The 22,229-nt window shown below is 35.9% G+C and overlaps 2 protein-coding genes across 3 annotated transcripts; one reads left to right on the forward strand and one right to left on the reverse strand.

Annotated features, from left to right (window-relative positions):
- Window positions 1-208: 208 nt before the first annotated feature.
- On the reverse strand, window positions 209-12,552 carry LOC141656661 (uncharacterized). 2 transcript variants are annotated; one of them, XR_012548546.1, is made up of 14 exons: window positions 12,014-12,552; window positions 10,657-10,795; window positions 9,299-9,518; window positions 9,119-9,219; window positions 7,036-7,157; window positions 6,867-6,958; window positions 6,640-6,745; window positions 5,342-5,496; window positions 3,574-3,701; window positions 2,790-2,929; window positions 1,937-2,034; window positions 1,504-1,748; window positions 516-859; window positions 209-422 (listed from the first exon to the last, which is right to left on the reverse strand). XR_012548546.1 is itself a non-coding variant. In XM_074463636.1 (14 exons), the coding sequence occupies exons 1-14, from the start codon at window positions 12,335-12,337 to the stop codon at window positions 347-349; spliced, it is 2,331 nt and encodes a 776-aa protein (XP_074319737.1). In that variant the 5' UTR covers window positions 12,338-12,552; the 3' UTR covers window positions 209-346. The 2 variants fall into 2 exon arrangements, 1 of the variants encoding a protein (XP_074319737.1); XM_074463636.1 differs by having other exon boundaries at window positions 516-900.
- A 3,299-nt stretch (window positions 12,553-15,851) lies between these two features.
- LOC141654791 (receptor-like protein EIX2) lies at window positions 15,852-18,854 on the forward strand. Its single transcript, XM_074461907.1, has one exon. It carries the CDS (start codon window positions 15,852-15,854, stop codon window positions 18,852-18,854), a length of 3,003 nt encoding a protein of 1,000 aa, XP_074318008.1.
- The last annotated feature ends 3,375 nt before the right edge of the window (window positions 18,855-22,229 follow it).

The raw sequence follows: 22,229 nt of genomic DNA on the forward strand, positions 1-22,229 counted from the left end.
TTTGCTGTTAATCTTCATATCGCAACTACGTATCACATTTTATAGAATACGGAGTAATATCTATTTATGTTTTGTGGCGATTAACCTTTTGTTTTTTACGATCTATTTTATAGCGGTAAAAGTCATGTTAGAAACGCGAAATATTTTGTGGTTTTTTGTGGCAAAATATTGCTTAAATTTCATCTTAGCACTTGTCATTTAAGAGTACTTTTAAAGTTGCATCTCATTAATATTTACGATCCCAAAATGTCCAAATGCAAATTACACGCTTCTAATACAGATTAAAAATACCTGATTAAGTAATAGAGAAAGGAAATGGAGAGGATCTTGAGTCGTTTTACCGAGCTTAAACTACTTGTAATCCCTCGTGGCTTCTTTCAACATTCCAGTATTCCAACACTTTCTGCAAGGCATACTGACACCTGAAAGTTTGATAAACAATGGCAAAAAATGAAAATTAACAAAGATTTCCTTGTAAACACAGTTTTCACCACGAATCATGCTAAAACACCTACCGCCAGGGAAGATGATCAAGGAACATAGAAGGTGAGATTATTATATCCTTGAAATCATCCCGGTTAGCGAGAATTGCCCTATATGGTGGTTCTTTCGCCTGAACTCCCCAACCTTTCAAAATTGGCAAATTGAGGCCTCGGTGTACCTTGATTAGGTGTATGATAACGCCTGGAAGGAAGACTTCGGACGGGTCATCACTCGACTCCCTTACCGATGATGGGACCCGTTCTAAGAATTCAGAGACGGGATCTTCTACCGAGTCTTCATTTGAGGCGAAAGGATTTATAAAATCGTCTATGAACTCACTGGACATGCTTGTTCTGCCTGATTCTTTGGTGCGATCCTTGTCATGAAGGAAAGAGTACTCATCAGATTGAATAGGCCCTGCCAATTCATGAGCTCAAAATCTTGTACGAGATGTTCTAACATAAGACAGATCACCAATCCAAATATATACGAAAATTTCTCATTTATGATGGTAGACCCTATATATATCAATAACTCTTAATGTCGTCATTGACCTTATTTATATCAATATTCTCTCTTTTAAAATCTTCAGACACCCAATATATATATATATATATATATCAATGGCAACTCTTTTAATATCGTCATTGACCCATATGGTTAATGACGACAACAACAATGATTTGTGGTCGCAAACTTTATAATAAGACTCATAATTTTTAAAACAAAGCTCAAAAACTTTATTATAATGCTCAGAAAGTATAAACTGGTGGTAGTACATCGGATGTATAATCACTTACTGCTAATATCGTCACTGACATGTGTGTTTGCGAGGTACCTTTCAAAACCACAACGTATATCTATGTATTTCTCATATAGTTATATAATTAATGGGTTGTTCTCACACATAAATTCATCTTCTTTAAATTTTTGTGTAATAAATTAATACGAGGTCAACAAGAGAGCAAGAACTAATCAACTATGAACTAAAGATAACATATAATAACCAAAAAAAGGTACCTTCAGATGTTTCATATTGAGATCTATTATAAGTTTCCTCCTCACTACGAACCATTGCATTTGAAAGAGGCCTCATCATCTTCCCATTCTGATATTTGCTTAGGTAAAGGAATAAATGTGCTAGTTTGGAAATCAAAGCTGAATCGGTTGAGTTGCTTTGTGACATAGTAGTTAGTGCAGCAGCTCGTAGCCTTAAGATCGAGTTAATCGACAGATACGATGAAAACTCACTGTGGTGTACAATGCTGAAAGAGAGGGTGAACAGTCGTCAGTCCGGTTTAGTTTTCATGAATATAAAATGGTGACATTTAGTCCGTCTTAATTTCAGACGAAAATAGTCCGTGTGAACAAGAATTTGCCGTAACTTAGAGACAAACCCAACCCAAACACTTCGCTCACATAAGATGTAAATATATTTATATGAATAGTTTACCTTGTGATGAAACCTGAACATGCATCTGCTATCACTAGATCAACACAAGGAAGAGGCCCATATGCATAGACGTGCAAATCCGAAAAGCGACCATGTAACTGTGATCAAGTGAAGTCGAACAATGAAAACAAAGCAAAAGATATTTATACTTTCCGTCAAGTTCAAGATGAAAATCGAAGAGAGTTTTCAACACTTGTTCAAACATACAAAAAGAGGCAACGAGTGTCGTGTAAACAAGAGAGTCTCTTGTGATTTTAGAAAAAAATGGTATTTAGAGGTCACAAACACATGTTTAAAGTCCAGAATCTAAGAAGAGTTTGTTCTTCATACTTTCTCTTATGCTCGTGTTTTTTCAAGGAAAAAATGATGTTTACTACCTATCACATATACTTTTTTTACAAATTACTACCTAAGATAATAATTACAGAAAACTACTACCGCTTATAATACTTCTATTACAAAAGAGTACAAGACTCATAAGGTGTCAGAGAAGAAAAAGAATAAATAAACGACTATACAACCTAAATACTTACATATAGTCAGAAAATGCAGAAACTCATCCATACAAACTTAGACCGACCTCAAAGAGAGCCAATATTATACCGTTCAAAGCCAAATAACATAACTTCAAAGGCAACTTAAAATTTAGGCCTTCTTTACCATTAAAAAAAAAAGGGCCTTCTCATTTAAACTTGCTAGCCATAAAACTCTCCCATGCTAGGTTGCATCACAATGTTGTTCTAAACCTATTTAAAACTGCATGTTATTTTCAAAGTTTCGACTTTACAAATCAGTCATAGTTTCAAAAGCATTTAAAACATAATGCAAGGACAATAAAAATTTAGCAAATTACCCTAATGCCAAGCAAAGTTGCAATAGCACCCCCAAGAGAATGCCCAACTATCCGAATGGCATAACCTTCGCATTCGCATCCAGTTCCCATAAGAGACGAAAGAAAACCGCCAGTTTCTGATCCAGCCACACCATTCTCACCTTCAAGCACATAATACTGTGTTACCTCAAGAGCAATAACACATGTAGTAAGCTTATTGAGGCGATTTTAATTTTCTATCTTCGAAAAATAGAAACCAGAAACCAATTGGGTTCTAAAAGAAAGAATTTTTTGCCATCTTTACCATTTTGAAAGTTATCACGACACATTTTGAGGCGGTATATGACACGACATAATTAAGTCCTGAAGACCAATGATATAACCATGTCAAATCGAGTTTTAGTACCATGCTTCAATTTGTATATTTTCAAATTAAGGATACTTAATCCACATTACCACGTATATTCGACCAGACTCCCTATTTTCTGGATTTGGATTATGATAGAATAAATGAAACTAGCTCACTAAACTAATTGTGCTTCTTTTTATTGTAAAGTTATGGTTGTGTATATTCGACCTCCCTTATCCCCCTTACCTCATATTTTGAAGAGCCCTTAAGATATTGAGGTAATATTGTAGTACTAATCTAGTAATCTTACCCCAATGAAACCCTTCGAAGGGTGGACAGATGAAATTTGGAAACCTAAAGATGAATGACCCGGAGAAGAAAGTATGAAAAATATTGCAGCAATTAAAAAATGGAAGTGTAAAACAAAACAAATAAGATTCATGGTAAGGGTCATACAGTCACGTGAGTTGTTCCCTTCAATTTGGTTGTACAGTTCCCGAGCAGCATCAATTATTCCGGAGTGTCCATAATGAGGGAAAGATGAAAGGACATGTTCTCTCATGGAAGCACCTATAGTTGGGTCACTGTAAACATTAAAGATGTAGCATACAGTCACATCCACATTGGTGATTCCTTAGATCAAGTTCAACGGAGGTTCTTAGTCTCGAGTTTGTCAATAAGAACTTCTAAAATAAAGTTCTTCCCATTGGTATTCAGTTTATTGAAACCCTTTCTTCAAAGAATAGGATCATTCTACAACATTATCATTGTTTTTATGTTTTTGCTTGATTTTTTTACAATCTTGTATCTCGTCAATTTTGATCTATAATTAAAGTGTATTTTATAGCTTCAAGATGAAATAACTCCTAATTTCCTATCATCATCCCCTTAAAATAAATGATAAAAATGGACAGTAGGTTTTCTCTTCTACTGTGTTATATTTTTCTTTTCCTTATTTACGTACATAGGGCATAACTACCAATGTCATTGTCATATATATAATTCACATTGAACAAAACGAAAGAAGAGTAGGTCTGCGGAGCTGGGGGAAGTGGTGATTGACCCCCATAACTTTGTGCAATTGTGAAATTAACCCCCATAACTTTCAATTAGAGTAATTTGGCCCCATAACTTACCTAATAAGTGAAATTAAACCCCTTTATCAAAATCTCAAGATAAATTCAATTTATCATATCAAAAAAGTAAAAATGGTTATGTTTTTATGAAAAATACAAAATAAAAGTTTACAAAAAATAAATTAAAAAAAGCATAAATTAGATAAAAAATTAAAAATATTTTACGATAATCAAACAATTATTATTTTTATATAAAGTACATATTTTTCAACTTTTTTTTTACAATTTTTGTAAAAAAATTTCAATTGGAAAATATTTTGTTAGGTAGTTGTGTTAAAATCAAAAGTCGGAATAGAAGATTTTCATGACAAAAAATATAAACAATATAATAAAAGGGCAAACCAATATTCAAAATACTCTATTTTTCAACATTTCAAAAAAATTCACAAAAAATTTTTAATTGTTTTTTTTTTCAAAAAATCATACCGAATTACATACGTATGTAAAAAAAATTGAAAAAATATTTTGCAATTGAATTTTTTTTTACAAAAATTGCAAAAACAAGTTGAAAAATCTGTGCTTTACATAAAAATAATAAATTGTTTGATTTTTGTAAAGTATTTTAAATTTTTTCTATCTAATTTATGCTATTTTTTTTTTGTATTTTCATAAAAACATAACCATTTTTACTTTTTTGATATGATAAATTGAATTTCTCGTGAGATTTTGATAAAGGGGTTTAATTTCACTTATTATGTAAGTTATGGGGCCAAATTACTCCAATTGAAAGTTGTGGGGGTTAATTTCACAATTGCACAAAGTTATGGGGGTCAATCACCACTTCCCCGGTCTTCTGAGAGACGGTCTCTCAATAAATTTATGAAGAGACCAATCCAATTTGAAGTAAACATGGTACCAAAGTTATAAAATGGGTATGTATGACAGAAAATGGTGTAGATAAAATGGGTATTTTTTTTTAATAGGTACCAAATAAAAGTGTCATTTTAAGCCACCATCAATAGTAAATAAAAGAGTTACGGAAGATACATAAAGGGATACGAAAAATGGTCTCTTAATAACTTATTGAGAGACCGTCACTCCGAAAACCTTGTGATGAAAGATATACTAAGAAAAGGGAGAAAACTTACTTTATTATTCCATCCAAGTCTTCTATCGTGAGAGAAGTTTCCCTGCATAGCCCATCAATTATAAGATCCTCAGGCGTCTCAGTACCTCGTACTGCAATCACTAAAGAACTTAGGTGGTGCAGAACCACGACAAAATATGAAGCCTGGCACTTTGCCTGCTACAAATTAAATGAACTAATCATAAACCAAAAAACATACTGTATAGAAATGAACCACTAACAACACTGAATACATAACAATGGCTTTTGCTGAACAAAAAACATAGATTATGTGCAAGAGCAATATCACAAGTAAAATGCAAAGTAACTTTCTGTCCAAACAAGGAACACATGAGTTATTTGTCTTTAAGAAAAGCAATTCTATTTCATCTTGAACATGTTTTCAAAGGTAATTTTATATAGCATTCCAAAAAAACTTATTTGCATACTGTATATATTACAGACTATAAAATATTCCCAGACTCCCGGTGCTTATTGTCTGTAACACGGAGTAATTACTAACATTAAAGGACTAGTATAAATCTCGTGCAACGTATGCATGATATATGTAGAGAGTTTTACTTTATAAATTTTAAATTGACAACTCTAATTCTTGGCTAGGTTGAATCCTTGTTATTCCCTTTGAGTTAGGTATAATATTCTTCTCTTTCCTTTTGTTTTATCTTAATCCTGCTTATTAGTTATTTCTTGTGTGATTAATTATAGTTTTGTCTCCAAGTTATTGCTCATTACATGTTTGCTGAACTGTCTTGCTTGACTTTTCCATTCAACTCAACTATATTACATAAGATCGAAAGCTTTATTCGGAGATAGAAAATGCTAGACTTGGCAGAGAAACACAATAAGTTGCGAGAGCCCATTATCGTTGAACTATGATGGTTCTAAGACCAAGAGGACTCAAGCTAGCTAGACGATGCTTTAGTTTTAACATCATCTTTCGTTTGACCCATTACATTCTTGTGAACCTGATCCATCCTAGGCTTTTCCTATATTCTTATATCTCACATTTCTTGTCATTCATTTGTTTCGCTTTTGTTTTGTTGTAGTTTCTTTGCGATTTAATTTAATTATCCTTAGTCTTAGACTTAACAAAATCCAAAACCAAACAATTGGGTCTTAGCATAAACTAGAACTAAATCTCAAGCAGCAATTTGACTCTCCCGTCTCCATGGACACGACTCGACTTACCCCTAGCTTAGGTATCGTTGTTGTTTCATTGTTTGATTTGAGTGCATGACACATCTATTATCAATGTGAAAAGAAATAAAAATAATAATAAATAGAGAGAGAATAGCTGACCTGATTCACACGACCTCGTCGAAGGGACTCGGGGGGTAAATTTGCATATCTAAGAAAGGCTGCTGCATGGCCCCTCCACCAATTATCGCCTTCAAGTTTTGGTCGCCTAGAGTAAACCAATAAACAATGGACCCTTGTAAGACCTATCACATTAAATATTTGCAAATAAGATATTAAAGTAAATCGAGAACATTTGCATCGAGCAAGATACCCGGCAGATTATAGACCTGTTACGACTCCACGAAGTAAAAACCCCTTGTCTATAGAGCCACGCACAAGGAAATAATAATGGATTTCTTCCGACATCGAGTAATGGGCCCTATACAAGGTAACCATAGGATTCATATTCATCAATAAATAGGCAATACTCGGAAACATCAATTGTACACTACATACAGTGTATGCTGCCTCAGCAAAGGGGTGAAAAGTAGTCGCCTCCTGGATCTTGTCCAGAGGTGCATCAGCACAGCATTCATCCACTTTGGGGGACTGGTTATGGCTTTGCAACAAGGCTAGACCTATATGTGCAAGTACTGTTAGTATCAGGTAGTTAAAAAGTCTTGGAAGGACAAACATCAGAACATAAAACTGCAAAGTGACAGCATTTCCCAAGGGGATCTCATAGGAACAGCGCATATTCGCCTTAATCCTAGAAGGCAAGCAAAGAGGTCGTTTTCAATTAGAAGAATTGGCTGTTTTACAATTTTTGTCAAAGTACAAAATAAAAAGATACTGGAAACAGCCTCTCTTTATTGTTAAGGGGTACGGTTGCGTGTATCTGATCCCCATCCCCGCCATGGTCATGAGCTGAGATAATAACGTTGATGCTGCTGCTGTACTAATATTGTCTAGCTACTGGTTCAACACAAACTCTAGAAAAGATTACATTATAGAGTAAGGGTTTATCACTTCAAATATTCATTGGTCATACCTCTTCTTTGCTAAAGACAGTGTTACATTATTGACAAATGTTGAAGAAAATAGTGAAGAGATGCCTGCATGATGTGGTCAAATAAGAAAGGGCAATATAGGGGACATCTTTTCAACTTAATCACTACTTCAAGATATATTATAATTAGACATTGTTTTAGTGAAAAGAGAGCAATGAGTAAAAATAATTCCGTTATCTAGGGTAGGAGACAATTTTGTTAAATGTTAGCCATAACACTCTTAGGAAGCTGACTCATCTTGTTACACATAAATGAAAATAAATAAATATAAAGTTCTAAACCAAAATTGAAATAAGGAAGAAGTAAGAAAAGACTATATGTGTTGTGTGTACAATTCCACATATGCAGTCGCCACTATTTACAACAAAAAAAATCCTCTTTGGTACCTCAAGGTTGCAAAACCACATTGGGATTACCGAAGGTTATTATTTCCACTAGACCAAAGACTCGATACTCTCACAATAGATTATAATGGAAGAAAGCAAAATTCACAAAATTAGTAGAATTCTTTTTTATTGTGTTGTAGTCATTGTTGCAATTCTCTATGCAATTTTTCATTATGGGTCATTCAGATACAACATTTCCTATTTTGTGAACAAAGAGGTAAATGTGCATACCCTCAACCCCCTTTATTTACCATTGGATGGACTCCTTGAGGCACTGAGGTGTATTTTTATTAATGGAGGTTTGAGCAATTCGTATGCTATTAAATCTAATCCCCTATACCGAATCGTAATCGTGTCATATGAAAAATTTGAATGTTATCGTGATTGCAATTTTAAGGAGATACACCACACTTATGGCAAAACAATCAACGCCCTTTATTTACCATTGGGTGGACTCCTTGAGGCACTGAGGTGTATTTTTATTAATGGAGGTTTGAGCAATTCGTATGCTATTAAATCTAATCCCCTATACCGAATCGTAATCGTGTCATATGAAAAATTTGTATGTTATCGTGATTGCAATTTTAAGGAGATACACCACACTTATGGCAAAACAATCAAGCTCAGGCTGTCATGATTGATTCAAAGATTGGTCTCAAAGAGATTTAAAACAATGAAAAGTTGTCACTTGAATATAATAAGTGGTCATCTACATTAAGGTAGTCACTAGTCTTCTACAAGAATCCTAAAAGATTAACTCTTAAAAATTTGACACTGTGATTTGAGCAATTACGAATATTCTCAAATTTTATATACTGATAACTTGAGTATTGAGAGTAGCAGTTTCCGAAGGGGAAAAAGTATGACATTATTATTTTAATGTGATGAAATTGGGAGCAATAATTATAGGTTTGTCCTAATAATACAACAGTATTTTGTTATGATAAGGAACTCTCAACATTACGCCAGCATTTGCAATTGCAAATAATTTTTACCTTTGTCATTGGTTACTGTTAGTTCAAGGTTTGGCAGCTTCACACCTCTAACACATAACTATGGTGTACTTCCTATATCGTGGCCTAACAAAAGATACTTCAGTCACAGAAAGGTAACCAGCAACAAAAAAAGAAAGCAAAGAAGTACCTGCCAAAAGTTCTAGATGCCCCGTTCCTGACGCACGATAGGTTACAAGATCGCCCAATAATTGTGCCACTGAGTAAACTTCATCTTCTTCCATTGTTTCCCTGAATAGTTCCAACCAAAATGGCATTGTAATTGCTACGACTGAAAAATTATGAGGAAATCATATGCAAGGATGCCTACCAGTATTTAAAACGACCCAGACAGCACAAAGCCTCGCGAATCCCGTGGTCGAATACCTCCTGATAATGAGCTTTCCAGGCATTATCTTGGACGTCATAGAAGGATCTCCATCTTAGGACATCAGAACTAGAAAAGCATTGGAATATTGCTATGAAGGACGCCACTGTCAGAAAGATGATCAACAGATGTTGGTTCCACCATTTATTATTAGAAATCGATCCTGTATAAGAAAAAAAAAAAAGAAATCGATCCTGTATAAGAACAATCACTCCAGATGAGTCCTCGACTCTAACAATTAGTAGCTTGAAAAGAACTTTGAGAACAAATGCATGAAACATAGGGAAAAATAAGCTTGCCAAAATTGAGCATCTTAACGGCACTCTAATTCATGTGATTTGTAATATAAGTGGGTTGGTTACCCCTTTTAAAACACATGAATTGTAATTCATGTGATTTGTAAAATAAGTGGGTTGTTTGTTTACCCAAAATCCCATGAATTAAAGTTTCATAGGAACTCTAAGTCCTCCATAATGGAGGAAGTTGCTTACCTATCCCCCCTTAGGTAAAGGGAATTCCTATGATATTCACTTCCCACATTCCAACCAAACAAATTTTCCCCATTTCATGTGAATTGCAAAAACATGTGAATTGGTACTTCCTTGGAACTCCAATTCCGGTTGCGAACCAAACGACCCCTAATTAAAATAAATTTCTGACGACCCACTACATGATTCGTCTTCCAGTCTGGATTTTGCGAGCCTATGCAGCGTAAATGTTTCATGCATGCAAAGTCTATTATGATCAAGAATTCAAGATTAATTTTCCTACAATTAGAACCAGAACTTCAGAAAGGTCTACTTTTTTCTGTTAAAATAGTCACCTGAAAATGGAGTCGGACTGGAAAGTAAATCAGTTAAAAGAAACTAAAGCATACTCCCCTGACCACCCTTTTGAATCACTTAAAGAATATAATGTAAGAATCCCTTGACAGAAAGCTTAAATATATTCTCCACCACACGTCGGGTAAAGAAAAAGGTGTAGTCATAAAAAAAAATTAACAATGCGTGTATCAACCAATGTGGCACAGGTTACTGAGTAATAGCCAGTCAACTAAAAGCTATGGGATACATATCATCATTAGGAAATTAACCAGACTCCGGCTTCCAATATTCGAACAACATTAGTTTTGAGAAAGAAAAACATAATAGTGGCTAACTGAACTGTTTATTAACATAGCTTACTTGCTCTGTCGACACCTAAGTTTTCTTACGAAGCATTGACTTCTGAGAATGCTCAGGATTTTACCGGTTTTACAAGCAAGAATAACAAACATATGTTGTATTACAAGAGAATCATACCTACACCACAATAATTTGATGTGCCATCCTGAGAAGCTTTTCTAGCCAACCCATAGACAAGGTACATTGCAAGTAAAAATTGCACCACTATGATAATTGTTGAAAATCTTGTCCACCAAACCCATCTTTTATAGCTAAGCTGTGCACAATTATAATAACAGTTTCAATTTGGTCATTGCATATAGAAGCTCATCGAGCGTCATAAACAAATAAACCACACTACATTCGTATAATACCAATACCTTTGTCACTGCAAATAGAAGATGATTAAGCTAGCATTAAACAATAGACCGTGCTCAAACTTACTGTTTGAATCCACGCTAGAGTAATTTGATACAAGTAACATCCAATTCGTAATATGCTTTTATAGAGTTTCTTATATTTACTATTTTAATCCGATAATCTAGCTTGCGACTTTATTATTGGAACATATAAGGATTTTTGATAAAATACGAGACAACATTTAAGGGTAAGGTGGCCTAGTTGAGCATGTAGTCATGGCTACAACTTACAATTAGGTTTCTTCGAGCTATTTTACAGATCATTAGAATGCAAGCAATTCATCAACTCAACTATGCTTCCAATTTACCCCAGACTCCTCTATCTTAAGCGGAAATAGATATTCGGTCATGATCCTTGACAAATAACAGTGAAATTTGGGCAAATTCTCCTAGCAAAGGGGGCAGATTTAGGGGGAACCGGGGTAAGTGCCCTCTTTGATTCTCGAAAAAAAAATTACTACTTATACAAGAAGTGGTGTATATTATCATAACAGCCACTTCGCTCAATAGACTCAAACCTCGGAAATTACACATTTTAGGCTTTGGGGGTATTTGGTAAACAGCATGTTTGTGCTAATTTTAGCATATTCAATGCTTTTAGCATGTTTGACCAATCAATGTGCCAATTTGAGGTGAACTTATTTGCTCAGTGCCCCAGCGCATAAGAAAGGGGTGTGCCCGCCCATATTTGAGGGTGAACTTATTTGCACAGTGCCACAACGCATTGAGAAGAAAGGAGGGTGCCCGCCCATATTTGAGGGTGAACATATTTGCACAGTGCCACAACGCATTGAGAAGAAAGGAGGGTGCCCGCCCTGAGGGTGAACTTATTTGCTCAGTGCCCCGCGCATTGAGAGGAAAGGAGGGTGCCCGCCCATATTTGAGGGTGAACTTATTTGCTCACTACTCCATAGTCTCAAATCCCATTGCGTCCGCTAATATAGCAAAATTGGACTAATTCAAAGTGGTTGAGATTGCAATCAATCATGAATTCATCACGAGATTACCAAATACGCAACTTACAATGCCAAATTCACAATTCAATGCCAAAAAACAAGGAAGAATTGAAGAAATACCTGTCTTTGGCGACGAGAACGGTCATCATCAAGGGCAGAAACAGGAGAAGGTGAAGAAGAAGAAGAGGAACCGATAATAGCAATAGCAGCAGCTTGTTGAGCAATAGCGCAACGAATCATGGCGAAAATGCGAATAGCAGAAGCAAAGATAAGTAAATAGAAAGGCACAAGTTGGGGACGAGTGCATGATTTGAGGTAACCAAAAACAATTAGAATTAAACCCAGAATAATTACAGTTAAATTTGAAATCCCTAATATTAAGCTTGTATATCTTAGGTTATTCAACAGCTTCATTGACGACGAAGACGACGACGATGATTTCATAAATAACTAATTACACAGAATAAAAGAAGTATAATTCAGAATTGAATCATATAAATAATTAGATTTTCACAAGTTCCTTCATTTGCAATTGATGATTGAAATTTGTGAATCCCAGAAAAATTGGATGAGTAAAAGTTCAGAATTGTAAATGATTGATGTATTACGATTTACGGAGTAATCAATTGGGGTAAAACCGTAAAATGATTGGGGGAACTTAGGGATGGCAATTGTGGTCATAAGTCATAACCAACCGAACCCGAATCGAACTGAAGATGAAAATTCGATCCAAATCCACCTTTAAAAAATCCATAACCGATCCGCTATTTAATAACCCATATCCAAATCTACTATTGAAAAACTCGATCCATTTATACCCGAACCGAATCCAATCATATATTTTTGAAAATTTAGGCTTTATTAAGCTTGGAATTTCAATTTTTTTCATATAAGATGTATTTTTTATATAGTAAATCAAGTTTCGGATTGGATTTTGGATTATATGGTGGGTCGGGTATGGATTTGGAGTGGATATGGATTTGAAAAAAGTTTAATGGATCGGATATGGATTTTAAAATTTTCAATATGGATAGGGTTTGGATATCAATCAATGATCCAATAAGTAAGTGGATCGAATTTGGATCTTGCAGAAACCGATCCAACCTGACTCATTGTCATCCCTAGGGAACCGGAACTGTTAGGAAGGGATTGGAAAATTAAGAGAATAATGAATCGTCACTAACATAAAAACGGATAATATTGGCATGTGTGACTTAATTGACAACAATTTATGCAAATGAAGGTATATTTAGGTCGGCAGATTTTCATTTAAGATGGGTATACTTAGGCCTAGTAAATCGGTTTCTTGGATTAGTTTTGGTTTGCTGTCTTCGGGTTGGATCGGGTTATTTCGAGTTTTGGTCATTTTCGGGTTGACTACTAACAAATTATTCATGGATAATAATATGTTCACAATAGTAAACATTCATAATTCGGGTTTCCGGTCAAGCTCCATAAGAGCTTAGGAGTACGTGTTAGGAGTTAGGACTATTCTCCGAGAGGATGCTATTAGAGTTTTCTTCTCCGTATAATACTTAGACCCTGTTCTTTTGGACTGAAACTAACTGAACTAAATTTAGTGGAGCTGAATAAAGCTGAATTGAACTAAAATGAGCTGAAATTAAGTTCAAAAGAACACAGCCTTAGTTAATGTTTGCTCCTGAGATTAATTCCATCTTTTGTATAAATAAAAAAAGAATTAGGGAACTACCATCGGTTAATGGTTTGTGGCAATCAACATAATGTGTTTTGATGTTCTGTATAAATTTTTGAATAATGGGTAAAAGATAGTGATGTATTCGATATTCAAGAGTTGAGTAATCTCGAATTTTGAGAAAGAGATAACAAAATGAAAAATGAGATTACAGTTATAGCACCGAATTTTACTCATCTTCAATACCATCAGAGTTATTTAGTAAAGTACTTGTAGGGTTGTACATATCATTTTCATTTTCCTTTTCTATTTTTTTATTTTGAATTTTTCACGTAAAAGGATAATATAAGAAATAAAATTATTGTTACCAAATACCCAATTTTTTGTTGCAACATGGAAGGAGACGGTAGCCGAAAAATTGAAAATAGGTTAAAATTTAGAATTGAAGAAATCGAGTAAAGACAATATAGTTTAAGAATATCACCGGAATTCATCATTGTTGTTCACTTGGTTGTGAACAATTCAACAATCATTCTCTCTTAATGAAATTTTACTTTGGGTAATATTCAATCTCGATATTATTCCGACTTACGTGACACCCTATCACCCAATTTACCACCCCCAAATAAATTATACAAGTACGAAGTAGAGAAAAAGTATTACGCATCTGAGATAATACCTCAGACATTGTAGTTTTTGAGAATATACACATTTTTTCTGAACATGTTATCATTTATAAATATAGTTTTTGAGCAATATTATATTTTTTAGTGTACTATTTTAGTAAATGTGCTTAAAAACTTTATACTAAGGGGTCGTTTGGTTGCATGTAGGAAGTTGCATTACCTAGGAAGTGATAAATCACATGATTTTAGAATTCATGTGAATTAGGAAAAGTTGTTTGGTTGCATAAAGGAAATGCAATTCATGTAGGCATTCCCACTTACCTAGGGGGACCTAGGTAAGCAACTTCCTCCATTATGGAGGAATTAGAGTTCCAAGGTAATTCTATTTCATGTGAATTGGGGTAACCAAACAAGTTACCCATTTTACAATTCACATGAATTGGAATTCCTGTGTTATTTAATGGGTAACCAAACAACCCCTAAAGCATAACTCAATTTTTTTAAAAAATTCAGAAAATAAATAATAAGAGGTACTACTTAAATGTATAATCTATGAACTGGTACTAAGTATGACACACTTTAAAACCCCATAACTTAAAAAATAAGTAATACGGTTCTAACTAATTTGAATCCGAAATAACTCAACCTGACCGATCAAGAATATATAACCTTCACCAACTAACCCAATCCAAACTAACCCGACTCGTGCTCGACTCTACGGACCCGTTACCATAACTCATTCTCTCTTGATTACCGGAGTAGCTCTCTCGAAGAGTGAAGAAATAATCTATTGTTCCGACGATGATGTAGCTTACTTAGCTCAAGGTACTCTACATTTTCCCCAAAATCTTAGTCTTACGATTTACTCCAATTAATTTTTCTTCTGTTAATTGTCTGTTTAATTGATTAATCCTTCGTTTATTAATCAACCCAGTTCAGCGATTTTACTAATTGCAGCAGTCACCCTTGCCTTAATTAGTGAGGAAATCTCCGACTCAACAGATTCTTTACGTTTTATTAAAATACTCCTCGCAATGAATAAAGGTGTTAAAGAGTACGTTGAGTCGGAGGTAGTAATTTCTTTTGCGCAAATTGTTGACTTTTATTGTGCCTCCTAAGCTTAAAGCAATAGCAGTGATCAAACTTTTAGCAGTAAAATATTAGGCGGAGTTATATATTTTCCTGCCTAAAACTCTACTGCCTAGAATTCGGCCTAATTTTTTTGTAGTTTATTCTGTAGATTTGTCAAGTACTAGCTTCTGTCATTGTCAAGGTTGATTTATTGATTAGCTTTGTTGGGTATTTTTAAGCATGATTTATTGATTACAGTATTTGACATTGACTTTGACCTTTCCGGAAGATGACGTGGCAGGATTATGTTGATTTTTCAATTGCAACGTATGAAGGCAATTGAGTAGACCAAGTCTCTTACAGTAGTGCCATGGCCATTTGAAATGATGATATATGAGTGAAGTCAGACTAATCTCTCAGATAACTTATATTTCCCTAAAAATGCCTTTAAGAACACTTTGTGGTCATAACATTTAAAGTGCCTTTAAGAACACTTGTGGCAACTGGCAAATAATCTCTCAGATAACTTATATTTCCCTAAAAATGCTGGAAATTCATTCTATTCATTCATGGAAGGCAGTATTTTTGCCTGCTCTTTCTCGTTGGAATGTTCCTGCATTGCGCAACTAACCCATCTTTTAGCTCAAAGCTTAACACGGCAGGGTGTAATGAGGATGATAGAACGTTTCTTTTCGGTATTCTATCAGAAAGAACGATACTCTACAATTACTCCTCTAGCATTGACTGTTGCAATTGGCCTGGCATATCTTGCAGCAACCTCACTGGCAGAATAATCAGCCTTGATCTATCTCTGTTAATGAAATCTAATTTTCATGGGGCGGATCTGTTCATTCCAGAACCTTCTCTGCCTTCACTAGATGAATTGGCTAGCCTGCAACTGGACTTGGATGTAGTATATTTCTCTAAAGGATTCCCAAGTTTCATTCGTTCTTTCCCCAATTTAAGACATCTTTATCTCTTCTCTTACGAGGAACCAGGAATGGTGATTTTTCAAGGACTCGGAAACCTTACAAAATTGGAAACACTTGAGGTAACCCTTTATAACACAATGGGAGTGGTGATTCAAAAAGAACTCGGAAACCATACAAGATTGGAAACACTTGAGGTACCCCTTTATAACACAATGTACACAAGTACACTTAGCATGCTCTCGCGTCTGTGTTCATTAAAGCGCCTAGTTCTCAATAGTGTTATCCTCAGTAAAGCCACAGATTGGCTCCATGTTGTGAGCAACCTACCTCACCTTGAGCACCTAGACTTGAGTGGATGCAGTCTCCCTAATGTTATACGCCACTCTCAACTCAATGTTAATTCCTCCAAGTCACTTGCGTACCTTGATCTTTCGCACAACAATCTTGAATCATTGTCTAGTTGGTCTTGGATCTTCAATCATAGCTCTCTCATCAGCTTGCTCATATCTGACAATCAGTTAGTTGGCTCAATTCCAAATAGATTCGGAGAAATGCTTTCTCTCTCACATCTTGACCTTTCTAATAACAGACTTGAAGGTCGGCTTCCCAATTCTTTGGGAGGTCTTTGTAGGCTACGTAGTTTGGATGTGTCTGGAAATCATCGTCTCCAGGGTGATCTTATGAGCATTTTTTGGTCCTTGTCCTGTGCAAACGAGTCACTTACAACCCTCTCCATGCACAAGAACCTTTTCAGTGGTTCACTGCCTGATTTCACTGTGTTTTCTAGCCTAAGTAAACTTAGACTCCACTCAAACAGGCTGAATGGTTCACTTCCCTCTTATTTTACGAGATCTTCAAGTCTCGCCATCTTTGATGTGCACAACAATCAACTAACTGGACCAATTCCTGATCTTTCTGTATTTAGGTTGTTGAAAGTGTTACAACTTCGAAACAACAAATTAAATGGTAATGTCCATCCAGGCCTAGGACAGCTTGCGATGCTTAGACACTTGGATATTTCTTCAAACTCATTAATAGGCGATCTTGGTGTTAGCCATCTCGCAAATCTTTCTAGCCTGCGTTACTTTGATATCTCCTTTAACTCATTGACCTTGAATGTGAATTCTAGTTGGGTTCCTCCATTTCATTTGGAAACTATAGGTCTTGCTTCTTGTGGCTTAGCATATCAGTTTCCAGAATGGCTTAGAACGCAAACTAAGTATTCTAGGTTGGATTTGTCAAATACAGGGCTTTCAGACACAATTCCATTTTGGTTCTGGAACATTTCTTCAGGTGCTACTTATATCATTCTTTCCCATAATAGACTTCACGGTAAATTGCCTACTTATTTTCCGTTTGTGTTTGACATGAATCCTTTCATAGACATGAGCTCTAACTTTCTTGAAGGAACCATCCCACCTTTTTTCAGTAATGCAATATATTTGAATCTCTCAAGAAATAGTTTTTCTGGTCCTGTTTCTTTCTTGTGCCCAAGTTCCTCTAAGCTCAGTATCGACCTTTCACATAACAACCTGTCTGGTGAGCTTCCTGATTGCTCGCCTGAGTTTGCGAGTATGTCTGTTTTGGATTTATCAAATAACAGCTTTTCGGGACAGCTTCCTAGCTCACTGGCTAATCTATCTTACTTGAAGAGTTTGCATTTGAGAAATAACAAGTTTTCAGGGAAGCTACCTTTGTCATTGTGTAACTTAACATTTTTGTCATATTTAGATCTTGGAGACAACTTGTTTTCCGGAGAGATACCGGGATGTTTGGGGCATACACTCAAAAAACTGGTTGTTCTCAGTCTTCGAAACAATTCTCTCTCAGGAAGCATACCTCCACAACTCTGCCATCCCTCTATCCAAATTCTTGATTTATCTATGAATAATATCTCTGGTGTCATACCAAAATGCTTATGCAAGCTTCAAGCCATGACACAGAAAAAGAGCCTTCCCGTGGTTATGGAAGATTTTAATGGGACATTTTCAACCATCGGCGCTACCCCGTACAAAGACTATGTGTCCCTTGTACTGAAAGGATACTTGTACAATGATGCTAATCATCTGGAACTTGTTAAAAGCTTGAATCTTTCGGGTAACAGTTTAAGAGGGAGCATTCCAGGTGAAATTTCATGTCTGACAGGGTTGATTTCCCTGAACTTTTCAGGAAACAGTCTAACTGGGTCTATCACTTCCAAGATAGGTAGCTTGAAGTCTCTCGAGTCCCTGGATTTCTCGAATAACCATCTTTCTGGAGCGATCCCTTCAACCATTGCAGACTTGAATTTCTTAGGGACTTTGAGCTTGGCAAACAATTACTTTTCAGGAAGAATTCCGACAGGAACTCAGATTCAAGGCTTCAATGCTTCTGCATTTGCTGGGAATCCTGGGCTTTGTGGTGAACCACTTCCAAATAAGTGTCCGGGTGATGGAGACGGAAAAGGATATAGCATAAATGAAGACGATCAGAACCCCAAAGACTATGCATTTGATTTAGGGTTATACATCAGTGTTGTACTGGGTTTTATTACAGGCTTTTGGGTGTTTTGTGGTGTACTGGTGTTAAAAAGATCCTGGAGGGTTGCCTACTTTCGTGCCTGGATTCATGCTTATGACAAGCTTTACGTGCTGGTTACTCTCATGTTGGTCCGAATTCGAAGGCGATACTTAGCTTGATAGCAATATCAATATCTGCTTCCGTATCTTCTCGTGTTTTGCTTGTAGTCGGTCTAACTTTGTAATGTTTTCATGGAAGTATGGAGCTGTGTTGTTTCTTACTTGCTTCACATCTGAATTAATACATGTTTGAAAGGCTTGTTTGGATAATATTGAATTTGGGAATTTGTTTCTTGGTCTATATCCTGATGTTGAGCATTATTTAGCTAGCATTTTGGCATAAGATATTATACGGCGATAGTGTGATCTTCAATCTTCATGTTTCTGATTTGTGTAATGGAGTCTTTTCTGCTGTTCTGTATTTTTTTTTTTTTTTGCTGAAGTAACGAGTTGTCTCTCATTCACTAAAATTTTAATGGCTTTCAGGTGAAATCGCGCTTTCTTACTTGTGTTTCTCCTGCCCGGAAGTTTATGATATAATTCGGTAATTCCTCTCCATTTTTACTTTCTGCAAGAATTTATCTGTGACGGTTAATCAGATTTGGTTTGATTGAAGAAGGTTTAAATCATGTTTACAGGGAACTTTGAGTGACACTTTAATATTGTGTCGTACTAGCAGTCACTATACAATTAATCGACCCAAAAAGTAAGAAGAGTTATACAGAACGAAAATACATGTAGAATGAGAATGAGATTTGGGAACAATTGATGGATGAAGCTCAAAATTTTCTTAATTCTGGAAGTGATATGTTGAAGGGGAGCCTTGGCGCACCGGTTAAGGTGTTGTTTTGTGACCGTGAGGTCACGGGTTCAAGTCCTTGGAGCAGCCTCTTGCCAAAATGGCAAGAGAAGGCTTGCCCCTATTACACCCTTGTGCTGGGACCCTTTCCCAAACCCTCGCTTAGCGGGGACGCCATCGTGCACCGGGCTGCCCTTTTTTTTGGAAGTGATATGTTATAAGTTTATGGTAAGGCTAGCAATGGTACTGCGTTATGTTCTTAGGGGGAATTCAAAATGGCCGAATAATTGACGTTGGATTACAGTTAGGTACCAGATTTTCGCATGAGCATTTGTCAAGGTAGTAGTTTTTCAAGTTTTTTTAAATAGTTTGTAATTGTCAAGAGTTTGTTTATGGTATCATTTTTTTGACCAAGAATTTTAGGTGTCGTTTGGTTGCCATGGTGGAATTAATCTCCCGTTAATTTTAAAAACACGTGAATTGAAGAATTCATGTGAATTGCTTGAAACTCGTTTGGTAGACATGACGGAATTAAATGGACATAGGAGTTTCCAACTACCTAGAGGGGGCTAGGTAATTAAACTCCCCAATTATGGAGGAGTTGACAACTCCTAGGAAAAAAGAAATCATGGGAATTTAGGCAACCAAACAACACTATTTTTACCAATTCATGGGATTTTTCAATTCCCCCATTTTTTGAGTGACAACCAAACAAGGCCTATAGATTGTTTTAAACGAACTCTTAAATTTTCACAAAACTACTCACTTACAATTTTTGGTTGTGAAGTCTTTTTATTGCAACTATACATCACATCTTGAAGAGGGCGGCAGGCGGGTGGAGTAAGGGGATAAGGCGGGTGAGGTAAGGGGATAAGGCGGTGGGACTTAGGAAGGTGGTATATTGAAGGGAGATGGATTCAAGTATTTCATATATATGTATATATGAAATGGTTAGTATTGTACCTGATGATTGAGAAATCATGTATATAAAAGAGTTATGCCCAAGATTAAACTATTGTTCCGCTGATGATGTAGCTAATTCCCTAATTACCTCTTCCCTTGTATTTTACGAGAAATTCTAAGGTATGCCTGCTGCACTAGTATGCCATCATGCACCTCGACAAATGATAAACTTAGAATTGAAACATTTTCTATTACGGAGTAATAACAAAGGGGATCTAACTGAACACCCAGTATACTTAAGAATTTCTCATATTTTACCGTCCTTGTGGATTCTCTGGCACCGAAAAGAAAAAAAAAAAAAAAACTATCCTTGAAAATTAGAATGTCATAAATTTGGACCTCAGCATTTATTAGAGCAATGACATTTAACTACACCGTAGACTTTGACCTTGGTTAGATTGTGTTGATTTTCAAGTGCAACGTATGAGTCAAGTCCGTCAACTACCGGTGGGGACAATATTTAAGTAGCACATGCATAACTAAATATAGGTGCGGCGCAGAGGTTTTGTAACCTTGTCTTTTAGCTATGAGGTTTAAGGTTCGATCCTTGGCTATACGGATGTAGTAAACTTCGTGGTAGAGCTGATTAAAAGCGGGCTTGGGCCGGACATGGGCCGGGCTTAACTGCTAAAAAAGTGTCCGGCGGGCCGTATTTTATAGCCCGAGCCCACTAAGCAGGCCATTTTTCATTGTCCGTACCCGCCCACTTCAAGAGAGCGGGTCGGCCCGCGGGCCTGACTAAAATAAATACAAAATTCAGTGTTTCTATTAAAACACGAGTTTGTTATCGCTACATCCTCCTAAATCTTAACAATTGTCTTTATTAAAAAAAGTATACTAGATTTTGGAAAAAAACACAAGTTTGGCAATGTTCTACTACAAACATCAAAAGTTCATTTTTGCCTCAGTATTTGTGCGGCACTATTAGCGGGTACATACACTCCCGTGTATATATTTGAAAGGTACTATCTTTATACGACAATCCCGTTAGCATGTCCATTCTCGGAGAATCTTTATATGACAAGTGTAAATACCGACAATCTTCCACTTATACGTAAGGCATAAGTATTTTTTTGCGCTACCTAATTGGTCTAGTGTACAAATTGCAAATAAAATGAGCAGAGAACGTACGAGGATTGAGGGTTTGAGGACTTTTATGAGGTTACTATTAATAGCGGGCCTAGCGGGCCGCCCATGGGCAATTTTGTTTAGTCCAAGCCCGTCCATTTATTCTAGCGGGCCTAGTTTTCTTGTCCGTTACCCGTATAATTTTTTATTTTTCTTGTCCAAGCCCGCTATTTTAGCGGGCCGAACGGGTCGGCCCGCACTTGATCAGCTCTACTTCGTGGTTATTGGCAGATCCAGATTTTGTTGTTAGGAGGTGAAAATTTCCTGGAAAATTGAATTTTTAATGGAATAAGTTGGTAGTAGAAAAATTCTTAAATTTTTAACTAAAAACTTCAAAATTTTCACTGTTCGGGAAGCAACCGTTCCTGTTTTCCCCTAGCTCCTCCAGTTTTCGTAGTCAAACATTACTGTGATTAAATTGGTATGATGTCACTTTTATCATCACCTTTATACACAATAGCTTTGACCAAAAAGAGTCTTCACTCTTATCCACACTTAACTAAATTAATTGTGAATTTGTTATTGATCTTTGCTCATGTTTCCAAGTTGATGGCTGTTTCTGTCTTGTTCTTTTTTTTAAAATATTTGCTAGTGTGATTGCTCCT

The sequence above is a fragment of the Silene latifolia genome, chromosome 5 (genome assembly GCF_048544455.1).
Source record: "Silene latifolia isolate original U9 population chromosome 5, ASM4854445v1, whole genome shotgun sequence".
In the NCBI taxonomy this organism is placed as follows: domain Eukaryota; kingdom Viridiplantae; phylum Streptophyta; class Magnoliopsida; order Caryophyllales; family Caryophyllaceae; genus Silene; species Silene latifolia.

Excerpts from the sequence above, each read along its gene's own strand:
- LOC141656661 (XM_074463636.1), bottom strand. The coding sequence starts at position 12,337 with ATGAAATCATCGTCGTCGTCTTCGTCGTCAATGAAGCTGTTGAATAAC. Across the intron at positions 2,035-2,789 it reads CAACTTTGCTTGGCATTAGG|TTACATGGTCGCTTTTCGGA; the intron begins GTAATTTGCTAA and ends ACTTGATCACAG. Across the intron at positions 423-515 it reads CTTGATCATCTTCCCTGGCG|GTGTCAGTATGCCTTGCAGA; the intron begins GTAGGTGTTTTA and ends TCAAACTTTCAG.
- LOC141654791 (XM_074461907.1), top strand. The coding sequence starts at position 15,852 with ATGTTCCTGCATTGCGCAACTAACCCATCTTTTAGCTCAAAGCTTAAC.